The sequence below is a fragment of the Gymnogyps californianus genome, chromosome 17 (assembly GCF_018139145.2).
Source record: "Gymnogyps californianus isolate 813 chromosome 17, ASM1813914v2, whole genome shotgun sequence".
Lineage (NCBI taxonomy): Eukaryota > Metazoa > Chordata > Aves > Accipitriformes > Cathartidae > Gymnogyps > Gymnogyps californianus.
In genome coordinates, this window is record NC_059487.1 from 3959166 (window position 1) to 3974273 (window position 15108).

At 41.6% G+C, this 15108-nt stretch overlaps 1 protein-coding gene across 1 annotated transcript in view; it reads left to right on the forward strand.

Annotated features, from left to right (window-relative positions):
* The window catches only part of PTPRT (protein tyrosine phosphatase receptor type T), a 462241-nt gene that overhangs the window by 410334 nt on the left and 36799 nt on the right, over nucleotides 1–15108 (forward strand). The window contains 3 exon segments of the mRNA XM_050907140.1: nucleotides 4552–4629; nucleotides 4828–4863; nucleotides 14164–14351. Coding sequence (XP_050763097.1) covers nucleotides 4552–4629; nucleotides 4828–4863; nucleotides 14164–14351 — 302 coding nt within the window.

Consider the following 15108-nt stretch of genomic DNA (forward strand, 5'->3'; position numbering starts at 1 on the left):
CCTTCCTGCTAACTAATAGAGTTTTACAGGGGGTTATCCATCCTAGATTTTGAAATCAGCTGTCTGTCTTAAGCAGCAGTGAAATTCCTTCTTAAATTGTTCTTTTGCCTCCCAATAGTAAATAGCATTTGCAGATATCTCATGACAGGTAGTTGTCCTCTCCATCTTGACCCTCAGTTACGGGACCCGAGTTGGCTGTAGCAGTGACATGGAAATACCCCTCTCCTTTTTGAAGAAAGTCCACCAAGAGAAGCCAAGTGTTTTCAATCCCAAGATCAACTTGCTAGCTCACAAAAGCAATAGAATAGAACGAGACAACTTGTTAAGTAGGATACCCCACAACTGTTGAATGACTTGCAAACAAGTTTATCTCCAGGTGGCAGTGTCCTTGCAGGGCATGTGTCCTTCCCTCCAGTTTTTCCTTCCTGTCCCAATAATTTTAATGACTTTTCAGATGAAGCAAATTCAATGAGTCCTATAGAAGCTTTTTTTATTCCCATAGTCTCTCCAACTTGGCCACTGGTCTGCTCCTGCTGCAGGAGGACTTTTGCTGTTCTTGGGTGACTCCTGTCTGCCCTCCTGTTGTAGCCTCCCCGTTTGCTGCCGGTCTCGCTGCCTTACAGCACTGTCACCCTGCAGGGAGCTCCCACCCGACAGGTCCAGCAACTGTAAAGGGTGCTGCCTGGCGCTGTGCGTCATGAAGGACAGCAAAAACGAGCAGCTGCCTTTCTGCTTATCAGCCCCTCTTTTCTGAGGAGACGCAGACCTGACCGCTTTTGCAGGCAACTCTGAAAAAAGCACGCAGCGTAGTAACGGTGATTCTTTCGCCGCTAAGAGTTACCGTCCTCCTGTCTCTGCTGTTGGTAAAAATGCAGATTTCTTCGCCTACTCTTTCTCAGTGCTTTAGGGGAAAATGCTTATATTTTCAATATAAACTCATGCAAATGGCGTCATCCGTAAAGTCATACTGTTTGGGTGCAACAGAGTCCTTTGTCGAGGCCAGTGCAGTGCTCAGGACCACACAGTCCTGTTGGCCATTTGTAGTTTTGAATTTTGTCATTTGGCAGAGGTGTTCATTATCAAATGTAATGACATTCTGGAGGATCTGTAGCCTCTGTGCTGGAACAGGGAGACCTCAGGTCTTGCTGAAAAGTGGAAGAGAAATGGGCATTTCTCTTCCTGGCCCAAAGCAAAGCCCCTCATCCCTGTTTCCATTCTACACTGTTAGTTGTTATTCAGGCAGAATTCTTACTGGTACATACATGAGTTTAAACTTGAAGAGTTTTTCTGGACTCAGCCTCTATCTCTGACACCATATGGAATCAGAATAGGTGTTTGCTGAAAGATAGGTTAGTCCATGGCTATTCCAGCTTGTCTGGTTTTACCCAGGGATTATGTGGAGGTGAAGCAGGCTCATCATAGTTGTTCATTTTCTCAAATATCTTGCTTTTTAAAAAATATATCCTAAATCCATTAAAGGTAGATGATGGTACTTGCAGTGTTTGAGCCTGCTCCTCAGTTTGCAGGAACGTTTGGAAAGCAGTGGCGTTTTCCTCTGAGTGGCACAGCACAGTCACGTGTAGGCATTGACTCAGTGCAGGGTTATTTTGAAGTGAGATGACAAACTGGAGACAAAAGGGGCTTAGAATTATCCACCAGTATCTGTGCACTGACCAGAAGAGTGTGCAAGGGGTTGTTATTGCACATAAATTGTGCGCAATTTGGCAGCCCATCCGTGTGATGGGACAAGCAGTAGTATATCATCTCAGCAATGATGCACTAATCATATGTCCTGCACGAAGGAATTGCTCTTCTGGCTTTGCAGTGCTAAAATGCTGTGGATCGGGCTTGTCCAGGAGAATGCTGTGTCACCAGCATAGCTATCTTGACATCCTTGGGAGGTTTCTGGCAGGAACTGTTTGATTCTGAGGATTTAATCTCTTGAAATGCAGCCAGTTTTGCTAGAAACTGATTTATTAGGGTGTGCTTAACTTTTGTGACATCTCAGTTTGGGAGGTGACTGCTTTCCAGACGCCCTTCAGGAGTGAGACTGGTACGGATTAGGTAGGTAGCTTTAATGTTGCAGGCAGAAGCACAGTCTGAAGACAGCATTTTGGAAGCTGTAGGGAACTGAGTTTTGCATTAGTGGGCACTACTGTACAGTTACCAAGTTAGTGTGCTTTTACTAGCGAGAGCAAGGAGATAAGAGGAAGATGTAGGTAAGTGGCACTCAGAGCGTTAAGGATCACTTTTAACCAAGAAACATCTAAATTCACACCTTTCTATATCCTGCATGTTTTTGTGATGAATGAAGTGCAGAGGTCTATAGATTTGCTGTGAGGCACAACAGACAATTACATCAAGATCTAGTTCTTATTCCTACCCCATAGATAATTTTCACTCTTAGTTAGCTTACCTGCTAAATGCAGTCCAAGGACTTGTAGGATCATGACCATGAGATGTTTTCTTTAGCGAAAAATTCTAAAATGAATTTAAAAATAAAAAATAAAGCCAAATTTCATCAAAGGCATAAAAGGAAAAAATACCAAAATCCCTTTTACTGGTTTTCATGGTGGTTTGGGATTTTTGTGGGGTTTGCTCATTCAGAAAATCTTACAAAAAGGGAGAATCATTTTCAGAATAGGAAGGAGCCTCCATCATTCTGCATGACTGGGGGGATCTGTGTGGCCTCACGTGCCACTCCAGGGAGTATAAAGAGAATTTTTAATGAAGTCTTAATCTCTACCCTGATGTGAAATCCTCTCTGGAAGTGTTACCTGTGATTGCACACACTAGTGCTTGTAAGAACCTCTGGTTAGGAAGCAGCACTGTGTACACATCTCTCGTTACACAAGCCACTACCTGACTGATTTTGAGAATGAGCTCTCCGAAGTTTTGGGAAACTTGTTTTTTGGTGGTTTTTCTTCCCCTTTTTCTTCTAAAGAAATAATCTAGAATTTACCTCCCTGTCTTACAAATATGGTTCATTTCATAAACCTCAGTTGGTAGCATTTTTAATCAAACTCACTGAAGTGAGATTTATATCTTCAGCTGCCTAAGTAATTTATCATTAGCAATTCCTGGAAAGGCAGTATGGCCCAATGAGTTCTTTTATACTCCCAAGTTTCAGGAAAATCGAGTCCCGCTCCAAGCCCTGACTGTTGGCTTGCTCTGTGACCCTGGCAAACAAATTACTCTTTTTAGACCTTATTTTACACATCTGCAAAAAAGGCTGTGTTCCAGGTACAGTAAGGGGAGGGTCTGATTTAGGCTGACAGACACAGGGGAGAAAGTATGAGAGGCCCCAAATGAGAGATGCTTTATGGCTTGAAGGCAGCTGGGGCAGAACTCCATCAGACTAAGCTATGAGAAATTTGATTGTTTTAATGTGTTTTCAAGTGGTGTAAGTTTGAAAATATGGCAGGAGAAGGCAGAACGAGAGCGAGTTCATTTACTGGATGATTATATACTGCTTAGGAGGTAATTCTGCAGACTTTATGAAACTCCCTAGACTAGTGACTTCTTTGGTTCACCCCACAGAATAACTTGAAATTTTTAAGTGGTGTTTGCTCTAGAGATACAAAAATTGCTTCTGAAATTACTTTGATGTATTGTGAGTTTTATCTACTTCTATTGGATTATGGAATAGTTTTTCCTGTGTTATCTATTGTCATCTTTCTGATGTAGTGAGATTTGTATTAGCTTGTTTCCCAACATTTTGAGGAGGAGATGAATAAATGCCTGTAACTGTAAGAGTGAATGTAGAATGGTAACAAAAGAATATGCCTTCAGGAATGATGGATTACCATAAGAATGTACATGTATGCTATTGTAGATACAAACCAGCCTCATAAATTTACTATCAAGAAAAGAATCTGCTGTGAAGGTGTTGAGCCCTGCCTCCTTTCCATAAGTATTTGATTAATATGGAAATAATTTGTGGATTCTTGTCCAGAGAAAGCTAATGCTTTAATGGGAGAAAGCAGGGATGCTTGTCCTGCTGAAAGAACCCAACTCACAGGGGAAAGGCTTATAGGATTTGCTATGAACAGGCCTGGGTTGAAGAACAAGTCCCTTGTTATCTTGTATTGTTTTAACAAAAAAATTTGCTACCTTACCTGTGTATTTTTGTGGTAGTAGTGTACATTGTGTTTGAGCAGGCTTATTTTACTGTTAATACTGCATTTGATTCTCTGTATTTTGGGGGTCGTTTTTAAGGATCTTTCTCCCAGAGACAAAAACATAAGTTTGTTCCTTCAGTTAGAAAAAGGATATCTAGAATATAGTCCTATATGTGTATCCTGTATAGGAACACATTGATTTACAGTAATTGTAATACTATATTTGGGGTCTGGAGTGCTTATATTAAAGAAAATCCATCATGATGACAATGTAATAAATGTAATATGCATGTCGAGATGAAAAATATAATTCATTTTGATAAGCCTTGTATATCCCATATTACTGTGTTCTATGAGGAACATTCTCCCTGTTCTCTTTCTCTCTCTAAATATATGTCTAAAGTCTTTTCCTTATGTCTTTCCTACCTAGCATCACCCTCTCCTTGTTCATTTTCTGTCCAAAGCAAAACCCTTCAGAGCAAATCTTTGTTGAATTCCTACTACTCAGGTACTAGTGCCAGACTTTACTTTCATTTCTAAATTTTCTTTGCTTTTGTACGTTTCCCAATATGACCTATAGACTGAATCTTCTGAGTGTGAGATACAGCTAACCTTGTTTTCATTTTTTGTAACTTTTTTTCCTATTGATCTTCTGTTGATTTCCATTGATCCGTGTCGTGTGGGTGAACGGAATTCCATCTCAAAGTATCATCAGACACTGTTCCATCGACCACGCTGTTAGGTAAGAAGACAGGTATGGTGTACGGCACTTAACTGGAGAGCAAACACACTCATTGTATCTTGAAAATAAGTCGGAGAGAGCACTGTTAAGTGGCTGGGCTCCAAAATCATAATTAATCCTGTGGTCATGTGTTGTGTTAATTGGAAAGCCTTTTGTTTTACTCATGCTTTATTATTGCTATTAATTGATTTTTTTTTTTTTTTTTTTTTAAAGGAAAGAACAGTTCAAAAATTAAGGTTTAGGAGTTCTATCAAGTATTTGTTTTTTCTTTTGGTGAATGGGATTTGACATTCTGGGCCAAATTCCCACATGCCGCCTTGCCTTTGGCTTAGTTTTGACTCATGTAGGTGGTTGTGCCTGTGCAGCTGGCATAGAATCATAGAATGGTTTGGGTTGGAAGGGACCTTCAAAGGCCATCTAGTCCAACCCCTGCCCTGCAATGAGCAGGGACATCTTCCACTAGATCAGGTTGCTCAGAGCCCCGTCCGATCTGACCTTGAATGTTTCCAGGGATGGGGCGTCTACCGTCTCTCTGGGCAACCTGTGCCAGTGTTTCACCACCCTCATCGTAAAACATTTCTTCCTTATATCTAGTCTGAATCTACGCTCTTTTAGTTTAAAACCATTACTCCTTGTCCTGGGAGCGAGGCTCAGCTACCTGTGCCTCAAGGCTTGCGGATATAAGTGAGGACTTGCATGTCCAAAGCAGGTGGGAGCCTGCAGTTTTGGACTCACTTGCAAGTATAAAGGTCATTTGGAGAAATTAGAGACTGGGTTTGGGCAAGTGGCCCCACCTCATTCGGTGTATGCTGAGAGTTAAATGCTAAATATTCAAGCAGCCTGGTACAAATTTGAGAGGCTAACAAGAAGGCAGGTTCTGAGAGGCAGAGGCTGTTCTGCGGCTGCTGGTACCTTGAGGGAGGTGTTAGTGTTCAGCATCTCTGAAAATGAGCTTTTCTTGTTTGGATGATAAAGCATACAGTGTGCAGCTCTTAGCTTTTGGATTTTTAAAAATAACATGTTTTTACAGTAAGTTAACAGAGACAACAAAATTGGCAGAAACTGTTAGCTGATAAAAGAAGTTATCCAGAAGCTTACTGGAGGTGTACCCTTGAAAGTGAGTAATAACAGCCTACAACTTCAGGCTCTCCCTGGAGGATGCTGCCTGCGTGTGGAATTTGAAGAAGGCAATCCCTCCGCTATGAATCAGAAGGATGATGTGTGGTTGATCAGAATCTAACCAGTGGTATTTATCAGACCTGTCATTTTGGATTATCTACAGTAAATGTTCGCTTCCAGACACAGTAATCTACCGTGGCTGCTTTAAACGTTACTCTGAGCATGTTGAAGGCCCACAGTTAGACCAGGAAGAAATTACAACCGATCGCTTCAGTGCCTTGGCTTACAGGCTAACAGCCGGGACACAGGGGCTTGGAGGGACTGCCACAATACGCACATTTATCCTGCTATCTATCAAAATGCTGACAGCAATGAATGAGCCCTCTCTTAATGAGGTGGGGAAGGAAAGGAGTCCTTTTTCCAGAAAGTTTGTTCTCGTTTCCCCGAGACTCAGTGTTGTCAATAGAAAAGTCTAAAGGTAGATTTATCTTTTGACTATACATTAGAAACGGCCCAGACCTGCAGTTTGCTGGAAGATGTCAAACTGCTCTCAGTCTGGTACTCAGCATCTGTGAAAACTGGACCCTCATTTGAGGGAGCTGTTTTCCCCCGCTCTGTCCCAATAGTGAGAATTATGATGTGAACTGCACACTTCATAATCTGAAGCTCCAGGAGCAATGGACAGATTCAATCTGTACTTCTCATTGGAAAGCAAAAGCTAAAAAAGCCCCCAAAACTTTCAAAATCCCAAATTTTAGAGAGGAAAAAGAGAAAATGGGAATCAACCGGTCTTGTGCTTATATAATCAAAACTTTTTCAAACCTAACTTCTACTAACCACTGTATCTGAGTAAGGGTTAATATCCCTGTTTTACACATGGGAAGCTAAGTACAGAGCACTTTCAAGATGTGATTTACACAGACTGGTCACCCCCCACCCCCAGTTCCGTCTGAATTTAGCAGCCACAGGTGCTGTGAAACAGCCCTTGGCATTGAAGAAATTTCTGTCTTGTGACTTGAAGACAAATTAAAAACTTGGCGTTCTGGCTTCTTGGACAGATTCACCAGACATTGGATGTTGCTGTATGAGCAAAATAAGTTTAATTTTTGACGTTTATTAATATTCATTCCTGGGAAAGAAAAAGAGATCTTAAAAAGGGCATCAGTCATCCCACTACCAATATCCGTCTTTGGGCACTACCTGCAGTTCAGTGCTATTTGTTCCCATCTGTTATGCCTTCTGCTAATAAATGTTCTGTATCTGCAATAGTGGATGACTCCCTAGGCTTGGCTGTGACATGATTTGTTGATAGTAAGATATAGGGGATTTTGGTTTTGCCGCTACCCTATCCCGTGCTTGATTAATACTGTTTTATGTAATGCATGTTTTTAGCTCTGTAATTTTCTCTTCCAGTTGTAGACAACTCTGGATTTAAATGTTTTGCACAAATGTCTTCATTGAAGAAGTGAATAAGTAATACTAAGAAATAAAGGAGGTAGATTTCACTATTTTTAAAATTTCAGTAAGGCCCACGTGGTACCAGTACTGTAAGGCCTGACAAGGAGGTAGTACAACCTTAGAGGTTGTTTTTGGAGAAAACGTGCATGGCCAGTAGCTCTCGAAGATGTTCAGCAGATGTCATCAGGGCAGTCTCTTCAAGGGAACCAGCATGTCCTTCCCTTGCATCCATTAACATCTGGCGGTATGTAAGGACATTTACCCTTGTTCTCATTGCAACTGCTCAGGAGGATCCTAACAACAAGAGTTGCTACCCTCCAGAGAGGATGAGGACTGTAGCGCCTTGTAGTTCCTTGCAGATGGGCGGAACAGGCAGAGAAAGCTCACTGTCATGAAGTCTCACACAAAAACTGGCTTGTGTTTAGAAAGACATAGAAATTTGCCCTGAATTTCACTCTTCTGTAGCTTGGATGGGCTTTTGCCCACGCCTGATCAGTCTGCTGCGGGTATATCCACAACCTAATGTTTGAAGAACTAAAAAGATACTAAGAAGCTGATATGACTCTAGTGAGTGTCACCATTACTGGCTTTTTAAATTGTGGGGTTAGTTATTTTTTTGCAATGGAAGCTCGAAAATGAGTGGCTTGATCTGTTCAGTTGTATCTGTAGCCTCCCAGGCCGTGTCAGCCTCTAAGGAGCTGTGGGAGAGGCTTTCACATCAGTTCGCTGTGCCTAACGTTGGCCTGCAGCAGAATGAGCAACGGAGGCGCATGCCCTTGTAGGCTCTTACTTGAGCTGAATTTCTCTTGCATTTCTTTCTGCCTGCAGATGATCAGGTGGCTTGGAAAACTCTCTCTTCCAGTCTTTAGTGGCTTCTAGTTTTGTGTGCCATTTTGAAGTTGCCAGTAGTTCTTCAGCTGTAACTAATGAATTGCTCTGTGAGGCAGGTAGATCTGACAACCCCTTTTCACCAAGGAGGCAAAGAGAGATTTCACTTGGTGAGGTCCACGCATTTGAAGAGCTGCACTGTTATGCATGTACCAAATAGTCCGAAGCCTTAGCCCGCCTCACCAACATCTTCCTTACATCTTTAAAGGGATTTTCTTCTATGCTAACTGATGAAAAAAATGCATGCAATAGTTTTTATAAGATTAGAATACACTTGTGTAAGGTGTTTACCAAGCAATTCCTAAAAATCTCTTTAGAATCTAGAGAAAATTACTTTCTCCAGCTTTTTTTTTTTTTTTAATGCACATGTGGCTTCTTCATAGCCTTTGAAATGAAAGATCCTCCACTCTCTGTCAAACCTGGTGTCAGAAGGCTTTTTGTTAAGGAACGTGCCTTTTTATAGCTCCGTTGGTATCATTAGACAAATGATGTTTGACTTTGGTTTGCCATACCACTGTTTGTATTGTATATAGCATATTATAGCTGGGTATTTATCATATAATAAAGCTTTGATGCACACAAAAAAGCAAATTAATTTTAGCAACTTGCACCATATCCCTAGCGTAAGGGGAAGAGATATTAGCCATGCTGTAGTCATCCTTGGAAGATGTCAAATAATTGACAACCCTTACTCTAGTATAGAGAGACTGGATATGTGTGTAATTAAATCCATCACAAACACCACTCAAAATATAATTTATTTTGTGCAAAGGATGTCTTATCGTGTTACACACTTGCCAAGGCTAAGAGAATAAAAATATAAACAGAGATGATAGGCCTGTCATTTCAGACACAGAAGGAATTCGTGGATATTAAAGCAAAAGTTGTGAAAGAAAGTTCTCTGCATACCCAAGATGACGCGTCGGTGCAGCATTACTTTCAGGTGTTTGAGGCATAGGTTAGTTTTCTGGTCAGAAGGCAACATCACACTCTGTGTCCAGGTATCTGTTTCTCAGGCTAACAAAACTATGTTTATGAAACAAGATGACATCTATACAAGGATCTAAAGTTTCGATCCCCAAAGGTGCTCTGGATGAGCGGGTCCCCTCCCACCAGCCTTAATGGGACGTTGCACAGGGGTCTGATCATACGGAGCCACTTCCAGGCTGGGAATCTAATTTCTCAGCTGCTCTTCATCTTATCTGTGACATCTATGGAGGAGTTTATCAGTTTTTCTGTGGAGGCAGACACATTTCTTTTACTTGTCTGGGTAGCAACAGAAGTATATAATACAAGGTGGTGTAGCAGCAGGCAAGCAATAATATCTCACCCTCAGGGTTACTCATCAAATGGAGAAAGATGCCACCAAGCTGGCCTCTGCTTCAGCTTTTCTCTGCATGCTGGACTCCGTTATGTTTCTCTTGGCAGAGTAGGACCTCACAGCATACTTCAGCAAGTTCATGATTATTTCTTCAGCAAAGAAGAGTGTCACAGAAGCAGCATTTCATAAGCAGGGAGAGCTTGTGAATATTAAAAGTGGAGTCAACATTGTTAGATTTGATTATCTGCAGTTATACCCTAAACAGATAAGCTGAGATGCCTGGAGAGTTTCCCAATCAGGCTACTTATGAGAGAGCCAGTGAATCATTAATTTAACATCCTATACAAAATTTCAGGGTATTCTGTAAACTCTTAGGCTGATAATGAAAGTGCCAGCTTCCAGAAATTAAAATATCTGCATTGGCAACGGACATCTTAGTATGGGGAGTAAGAGTGTTGCACTAAAAAGGGTTAACAAACAAGTTGACAACAAATTTTGGTATTGCAAGCCGCTAATATTAGAAATGATCCTCTTATAAACAGCATGTTTCCAGCAACATGCAGTATACCTGTTTTACTTACAGCTGCACAAAAAGAACTGTGGAACATTGGAAATGGTTCTAGGAAGGAACCAGAGCCCTGAACAGCCTGCCCTAATGAGACTTCAGAAGCTCTCAATTGATTTACTTTATCAAAGAGAAACTGAAGAAGTGATTTGATCAGTGCCTGCGTGGGTCAAGATTTCAAGTACTCAGAGGGCTCTTTAATCTAACAGAAGGTATAATAAGATTCAGTGCCTGCAAGTCGAAGCTAAGCAAAATCAAATTGCAATTAAGAAATGTTTAGACAGCAAGGGTAATTAACCGTTGCCACAACTTTTGGGGTCAGAATGGAAGCACCATCTCAGGTTTTAATTTGGATTACTTCTTGGAACTGTATTCCATCTTTGGTATGCAATGAAATATGGGGGTATGTGTTCCTATCAACAAAATGAGGACATATGACTAGAAGTAAGATGTGCATATGAAATCGAATCCAAAAAAACCTGATGCACGATTCTGTATGTTTAGTAGTTTCTGAGTATTAGAGTGAATTATTTCAAGCATCTTTCAAAAAAATCTGTTTTCTTGATTTGCTGTTCTCACTGAAAACTCATAAAAGGCACACATGCTTTAGAGGCACTGCTGAAACTCTAGTGAAAGTCTTGGCCAATTTGTCCTACAAGCTCATCCTCATTTGCAAGAGAATGGGGGCATGTTTGTGAGAAGGGGGCAGAGAGAAGAGACTCTGGAAGATTGCTGTGACTTGCCTTTAGTGCAACAATTAAAGCAGAAGTCTGACTTTGCTGAGGGACTGTTGTCTTTTCCAGTAATAACGGTGGCAAAAGGAATGAGATGTGGTTTATAGCTGCAGCCTGCAGGAAAAGCAAAGCCTGTTTGCAGGCCCTCCAAAGACTCTTTTGGTTGATTGTCCTAGTGAGAGATCAGTTTGCTGCTACCTCCCTTCCTACCTGCATTTGGAATTGTTCACAAAATTGCTGTAAACAGCACATCTTGAGAGAAGGTGTCGTGCCTTGCGTGAGCGCCTCATTAACCATGCTTAGGTTCGGGCTCATGGTGTGATTAGACAGACAAGGAACAATATGTTTCTTGCATCAGGCTTTATTAGCAGAACATATGAACGCGAGGCTCGCCTCCTACGTAGCAATTTGTCTCCATAAAAGCCCCTCCACTCTTTCCTTGGCCCAGATAAAATGCTGGTGGGAATAACTGACAGCCGTCCTGAGCTGGTGCAAGTGTCGGGCTTGGGTTTTCTTTCAGGTAGCTATTCAAGGTGCGTTTGTCACGGACGTCCAGAGGAGGTGATCTTCTGCCTAGTTTCAGCTCTGTGTGTCATAGGGTTGAGAGTAGGATGACCCAGGTTGCATGACACTTTTTTTTTTTAAGCAGAAACACTTGGCTAGGTGAGAGGCACGCAAATGATATGATGCCACGGACCGTGCTGCAAGAGCCGTTACTATAATCAGTAGGTTTTGTACCATTTTTTGTCTGTCTGACCAAAGAGACCAGAAGCACAGTTGTCACTATAAACTCAAAGGCCAGAGTCAGATCCCTCTTTGCTGCTGAGCAGCTTCTTCTGGTTCCAGACGCATAACACAGGCACCTACTTTGAGCGAAGTAATTCCGGAAAGGAGGGGGCACTGCTTTCCTGGCTTTCACCTCTCCCTATGATACTTCTCTCTGAGAAGAGAGCCAAGTATACCAGAATTAAAGGATCTGATGAAGAGAGAAAGTAATAATTGCCTGCAAAGGAGCTGACTGATCTGAGCTACATTTTACAAGTAGCCTGTGCTCTGCATGTGCCCTTACCGTATTAGCACTAGAACCGCACATTAGTTTTAAGACTCCCCCTCGAATAGGGATATCGTAATGCTTTTTAATTGGGGCTGATAAAAATGTGGCATTACTTGCAGGTTTCTCAGAGAAGCCAATTGTGAAATTGGGTTTGTATTAAACCTAATGATGGAAAATTAAGCATAGTACGTCTGTCGGAAATGGTCTGCGATAAAAATCTTCTCCTCTCCATTACAGGAGGTTAATAGGGAATAGGGGAGGAAAGATGCACTGGGAAAGCGAATCCAACTAGGGGAATTAATAAGCCTTGAAATTCCCTCTGTTCAGAGTTCTCGCACTGTCATTAGTCGGAGCATTAGGGATGTTTATACAAATGCTTTGGATGTTACTCTTCCTTAAATCCCAAATTTATTCACATTTTGTATGTGAGGGTTGCTTCGCTAGAGCCATAGCTCTGTAAATCTCTGTGTGTCCTGGGAATGTGACTGTGTTTATGAGAACCTGGGATTCAGACATCCTTAAATTCAGTAGCTTAATCTTCAGAGCAGATGATCACTTTGTGCCAATTTATTTCAGAAGCAGCACGATGCGTTCAGCATCTCTGATAATTCAACCACCAGACTTATTTATCTCTCACTGAAGATCAGCTTGCCCTGCAGCAGTGTCCACTGCTGGCATTCCTTTCTCCTTCTCCTAGTCCTGCAACTTCAAAACAGAGCATATGCCTGTCTTGGTGTCTTCCCCCTAATATAACAGTAAACCAGCTAAAGCATTATTTGTCATGTTTTGTCATGTCGTCGCTTTGCCAGCTGCTGGGCAGGCAATCTAATGCCCTCATCTCTCTGTTCCTACCCACCTTTGCAATGAGGGACGCGGCAGAGATCCTCGCTGCTGCTGATCAAAACTCCATGGCGATTTCTCAAGGACTGCAATGTTTACAATAGCATTCCAGCCATATGTCTGCCTCACAAAAATCACCCTGAAATTGCAATTTGATTTATTTATTCTTTATCCCTTCAAAAACATGACTGTAGTATTGCTGACAAGGGATAGTGTTTAGGCTCTTTGTCAGTAAGCTTTCTGTAAGAGACAAGCCTTGTGTATGCAGTCTTAAGGACGTTTTATGAACAATCTGAGGGAGATATGTTTGCTAATAGGTTGGTTTGGGGTAAGACCAGAAAGAATTGATGCAGACCGTTAAGGCCTGTGTGTGTGAAAGGACCCAAGCATCTCAGATGCCTGTAATCATAGGAAAAACCAATGGTTTATTTGGCCAACTATTTAAATTGGGACAACTCTGATAGATAAGAAACTGAATTTTTCATTTAATCTAAGTTTCTGTTGTTAAAAATAAATATTGTGACAGGCAATTGTTTGGTTATTTAAGTTCTTTTCTATTAGTTCGCTACGAATATTTTGTTGTGTATATAGCGTTTTGCTGGGGATATAAGAGGTTACAATTCCATATGCGTAGTGATAGACATTTTTCTGTTTTATTACTGTTTCTTTCAAAAAGAAACTTTTTCTGTTAAGTTTACGTATCTGAAGTTTAAGTTTCTGCATGCAAGATAACTATATTTTTATGCTGGTTTACTATTTCTGATAATATTACATCTTTGTAATTGACATATAAATTTTAGGCCTGAACTAGCAGAGCAGTTTAATTTGCTTCTAACATCCTGTGTGACTGGTTTGAAATGCTAATAATTTGTTTCCTATTAACTTGGGCCCCTTTCAGTTATCTCATGCTGTACACCCCAAATCCCACTTGAATATCTTGCTCATCTGTATGTATCTTTGGGTCATGTTCTTTGCAGGTTTGTGAAGAAAGGTGTGTAATTCGATTGGAGTTGTTATGCCGAACCCACCCTCACAAAACGTGCTATTTCGCTCTATGTGCTGTAGCCTCGTTAGCCTGATTGGCTGTTTTCTGTGTTCCTATCTCTTTGGGTTTCTCTCCTTGACACACAAAATACTCAAGTGTGATTTAGTCTTTCTAGGCAGCTGTAGGCAGGTGTGTGTTTCCTACTTATTTCTTTACTTTCTTTTGCCTGCACCACCCTATGGGGTGATGGAGAAACAAATAAACAAACGGAGCAAGAATGAGAATGGAAATACCAGGTAGGTGAAAGCTTGTTTTGCCTCCCTGTCTTTAAAACAGACAGTAGCCATGGAGAGATGACCCAGCCAACCCTGACTATCCAGACCCACCCGTACCGGAGCTGCGAGCCGGTGGAAATGTCCTACCCCCGGGGGCAGTTCCAGCCAGCCATCCGAGTGGCCGACCTGCTGCAGCACATCACCCAGATGAAGCGAGGACAGGGCTATGGATTTAAAGAGGAGTATGAGGTGAGAGGAACCTTCGCTCACATGAATGAGTAGAGAAGTTGCACTCGTGAAGGACAGATGCTTGGGAGGGGAGGATAACTGTTTTTAAGAGCTTCTTTTCCTTAATTCACTTACCCTCTTAATCCTTTCCTTTCTCCATCTTATTTCTGTTTATGAGGGTAGGATTTTACAGCGCTAGCAATCTTTGGTGGCCCTCTAGTCCAAAGAAAAGGTGTTTACTGCAGCAGTAAGATAATGACATTGTGCTCATCCGTTAGCATGTGCCCTCTCTCCCATAAAGAGCAGACAGTAAATATTTAACAGGTGCTGAACTCCATGAAGGACTTGGAGTCCCATAGTCCCTCACTTATTGATGTGCTTTCGCTGACAATAGTGCAAGCCAGGCTTTAAGAAAAGGAAGGGTTTTTGCTTGAGCTTTTTGGGAGCTCCAAATACTCTGTAACGATTGATCAAATTAAATCACAGCATAATGACCTGAATGCAGAATTGTAAAGGCAAAGGCAGGAACCTTGCGTAGCTTAAATGAAGGTGGAGTATTCCAGTACGCTCAAACCTCTGGCTTAGAATATGTTTGACTGATGTACTCTTCCAACTCCATGTGAGGAGAGAAGCAAAGAGTAAGCTGCCAAAATGAAAGCAGTCCTCCTGCCCCCCACCTTTTCCCCCCAAGCTGGAATGACCAGGAATGTAATCCAAATGACAAGAAGAAACATGACATTGGGGAGGAGTTGGAAGAGGAATATACATTTAGAGCAGA